Here is a 4,362-nt window from a genome sequence, read left to right on the forward strand (position 1 = left end):
CACATTGACATTCAATGGATTTGGAGTTCAATGGTCATTGAACTTTTCAATGGGAAAAATGAAAGTCTTTAAATCTTTAAATAAATATTTTTTTTAATATGTTACAATGAACCTAAAGAGTATAACGTATTGTGGGATAAAAATAAATAGAATGGTATGGAATAGTGAATGATAATGTGACACTTCATTAAACTCTGTAGAATTCAATGCATTGTGGATGTCCTTAGTTGGATAGATATTTTAATTCATTATTAACATGTTCGGATTCAAGTTTATCATTAGGATTTGTTTTACAAAAGTTTAATTTAAATTTTGTTGAATTCGTTTATATATAAGAATTTTTAGTCTTTTATATATATATATATATATATATATATATATATATATATATATATATATATATATATATATATATATATATATATATATAAAAGACTAAAAATTCTTTATCAAATATGACTTAAATTTAGTGATCAAACGAATTTCTAATAATTCAAGGGCCTTTATTTTATTTTTGCCCCGGATCCTAAATATTTTTGAGCCAACCCTCTTCATATATTATCATTTTACCTACAATAATAGGTCGTAAGGGTAATATGTGAACAAATTCAATAAATTGGATGACATATATGATGTACACAAAAAAGGATGACATATATGATGTACACAAAAAAAAAAGACTAAATGTGAATAAATCAACAGTTCATTATCCTCGCGAGTCATTTTCCTATGATAATACAACGATTATTCTTGTGTAAGGAATTAGATGTGTATGTCACTAAAAGATACTTTTAGTAATTTCTGCTCCAGCAATGGAATAGTGGTCTTATCAATTGTGGCTGAGTTTGTACCAAAGAATCTTGATTTAAGTGGTAAGAAGTGTCTATATGACTACCTTATTCAAGATTTTTGGGTTGTGGTTGATGGTTGATGCTTGGAGGCATTTCCTGCCAAGTAGCTTTCTAGTTATCATCCATTTTAGATGTGAAGATATGGATAAGAAATGACTTCATGGGTTCTTTCCCTATCTCCTAATGTTTGGAACATGTCTCAGTAGGCTTATAGAATAATGATACTAGCCACCATTAGGGCCTTAAGGAATGATGTTTTATGGAAGTTGTTTTTTGAAGGCAGTTATTGCCTTCAACAATTTGTACATCCAACTCATAACTCATAGAACGTAGGTTTGTTTTCCAATTTCTTGGTACCTCGAGGAACGATCAAAAACTAAAGAGGTAATCGTTCATCTGATCAGATGGTGGTTGCACCTCCCAAACCTGAAGCGAGTCGATTCCATCGATGATTTGATCATGTTTGAGGACTCAAATAGAAGGTCAGAGGTGGAGGCGATAAAATATCGAAACTTTCATTAGAGCTTTCTTGTGGGAGATTTAATTGGTCATATAGAAATGAATTATGTTTTAAAAATACTTATAAAAACATAGCTCAATTAGTGTATGAGGTGGTGTTTTTTTTTTGTTGTCCGCCTAGCGCTTCGCTAAGAGTGCTTTTTATAAAAGTTGCACTGTTCAAAAGAAAAATGTTTCGTAAAGGCAATGGGACGACTGAAATAATATGCTGTAAACAAAAAACAACTTTGTTTTAGGACTAGAAAAGTTTGGGAGGAATTGACACATTGTGAGTCGTATTAATTTAACGGCTATAAATCAACAATGAAATGCCATTAATTGCAAAAACACCATCTAATATACTTGATACGTAGAATTATCTTTTGTTAAAAACCATCTGTTTTTCCAAATTCTTGCACCATATAGTGTAGTTAATGATCTAAAAAATTAATCACTCAAAGACAAAGTCAGAATCTACTACTCATACGAACAACAGACACCCTACTAAGTCACATCACGAAATTGGAGTTCTATAAGCAAATTATGTTTACATCCTCTCATGCAAGTTAGGCTGCATTGGCTGAACCCGAAAGGAGAATGGCTCTTGATTAGCTTGATAATCTTCCATGGGCCATCTCACCTTGTTGCTGCATGTTTATGTATCACAAATATATATATCAGCCTGACAGTTAGATATATATAAATTGTATGCTTTAATCTAACCCTTAACTTGTGTAACATCCAACAATTTATTAGAAATATGCCAATCGTTTTATCTCCTTTTACATTTCATCCATCCAATTCAACTTATATAATTTCCATTATTCCATGAAATTAGATCTCCTTTTGTATCATTTTCATCCTATGAAAAAGGCATCTTCTTTATCTAACCATTTTAACCTGAAAATTACTCGCCCTTAAGTAATATTTATACTGAATAACGAGATTATATATCATGTAAACTGAGTTTTACCATCTACTGTAAATAACTTCTAGGCCTGAATGATAGATTTGTGAAGAACACTTACCACCAAATACATGAGATGCTTATTCTCCTCCTCCAGAACTTGTTCCTATTTCAAAAACACATACACAAGTTTAGCATGCTCACAATTAATTAAACATTGGTGAACAAAAAGAAGATCTAGGAAATATACATGCTTCCTCATTATTTTAGGGATTTCATCCTGTTCAAAATTGCAAGAAATGTGGTCAGCATTTCAGATATACTTAATTTCTTAAAACACCAATATATGTATCTATTGAATATTTGCTTGCCTTTTTCTCACGAATGCTTGTGAGTCCATTTTCAAGTGCATCTTCATACGCAATTAGTTCTTCATAGTTCAAAGATGATATGTCTTCCCCTCCCAAGTGCCTAAAATTAAATATATACTAGCTCATACACATCAACAACAAAACGAGAGAGAGAGAGAGAGAGAGAGAGAGAGAGAGAGAGAGAGAGAGAGAGAGAGAGAGAGAGAGAGAGAAGGTTACCTAAGCTCAATTTGCATGTTCTCGTTCTCTTTCTTGATTCTATCAATTTCACTCTGCAGATTCTGATGGGAGGGAGTAGGAAGTTCCAACATAATCAAGAGAAAATATCAATTAATCATCACAATGATATAATTAGTAAGGCATATGTACATGTCTACTAGCGTCTACTTAGTGTTTTTATAAAATTCCTACCGAAGAAAAAAAAAAACTAATCATATGTTTTCCTTCGAATATATTTCTACCCATGCATAAAATTAGTGCTCCATTACTAGGTTTGTGCAAGACAAGTCTAGAGAGAGAAAACCAGTTTCTACCAGATCTGGTGATGGATGTAACATCTCATATAGTATTAGTGAGTCAAAGTGCTGGATCCTATCCTATATGTAGATCTGGTCATAGAATTCGTATATCCGGTTACTTAGCATAATTTTAGCAAAGAAAGATCTTCAAATAAACAGATATTTCAAGAAAAGTTAATGGAGAGAGAGAGAGAGAGAGAGAGAGAGAGAGAGAGAGAGAGAGAGAGAGAGAGAGAGAGAGAGAGAGAGAGAGAGAGAGAGAGAGAGAGAGAGAGAGAGAGAGATCTACATACCTCATGTTTAGCATCCCACAACTTATTTCCAGAAAGCCTTTGATATCGATCCAGCATGTCAATCAAGCTTCCATTACACAAAATGAATAATTAAAAATAATAATTTAATATCAACCCATGACAAGAAATCGGATAGAAACCAAGTCATAGTAGAAAACCAGGAACAAGTCAAAAGAAAGAAAACCCTAAATAGAAGAGGAAAAAAAGATGGTCAAGTTCAGGAGGCACATACTCCGTTTTGGGGCTACAGTACTCATGCATCTTGCCAGAAGAGCCATAGATAACAAGAGAGACATTAGCATCACAAAGAACAGTGATTTCTTTAGCTTTCTTGATGATTCCATTCTTTCTCTTCGAGTAGGTGACTTGCCTGTTACTTGAGTTCTCTATCCTCTTGATCTCTGTCTTTCCTCTACCCATTCTCTCTCAAACTGCTTTCTGATACGAATGGAAAGATTTTATGAAGTATAATCGAGAGAGAGAGAGAGAGAGAGAGAGAGAGAGAGAGAGAGAGTTCTGGTAATGGGTGGAAGACAAGAGACTTTCAAAATGGTCAGCAAGAGTGTATTTGTTTGTGGGTCTTTGACATGGCCAACCCAACTGCATCTTACCTCTTGTACTTATCACTTCCCTAGACTCATCATTCTATTACCCTTTGGGAAATTTACTCTTCCGCAATCCCTCTCAGAATTACATCTTCACAGTTAAATTAATTAATATAAATTGGCTTTCATTTGATGACTAACTTAACATGTCTAAGACTCAAGAAGGAAAGAGAACTAGGGATGGAAATATATTGGTTCCGGTCTGTCCACATTGACACTTAATGGTTTGTGAGGTGTATATAGTCAACGAATATAAGCGTGGCATATATACATATATGCATACATTATCTTCGTACCATCAAATCAAAATCAAAGTCTT

General features: G+C 33.4%; 1 protein-coding gene across 1 annotated transcript; it reads right to left on the reverse strand.

The window, feature by feature from the left end:
• Positions 1 to 1,714: 1,714 nt before the first annotated feature.
• On the reverse strand, positions 1,715 to 3,968 carry LOC145041512 (floral homeotic protein PMADS 2-like). Its single transcript, XM_078989658.1, has 7 exons — positions 3,671 to 3,968; positions 3,439 to 3,505; positions 2,847 to 2,908; positions 2,628 to 2,727; positions 2,507 to 2,536; positions 2,378 to 2,422; positions 1,715 to 1,996 (listed from the first exon to the last, which is right to left on the reverse strand). Exons 1-7 carry the CDS (start codon positions 3,856 to 3,858, stop codon positions 1,958 to 1,960), a joined length of 531 nt encoding a protein of 176 aa, XP_078845784.1. The 5' UTR covers positions 3,859 to 3,968; the 3' UTR covers positions 1,715 to 1,957.
• Positions 3,969 to 4,362: the final 394 nt, after the last annotated feature.

This window comes from Lactuca saligna, chromosome 1, assembly GCF_052625555.1.
Source record: "Lactuca saligna cultivar CGN05327 chromosome 1, ASM5262555v1, whole genome shotgun sequence".
In the NCBI taxonomy this organism is placed as follows: Eukaryota; Viridiplantae; Streptophyta; class Magnoliopsida; order Asterales; family Asteraceae; genus Lactuca; species Lactuca saligna.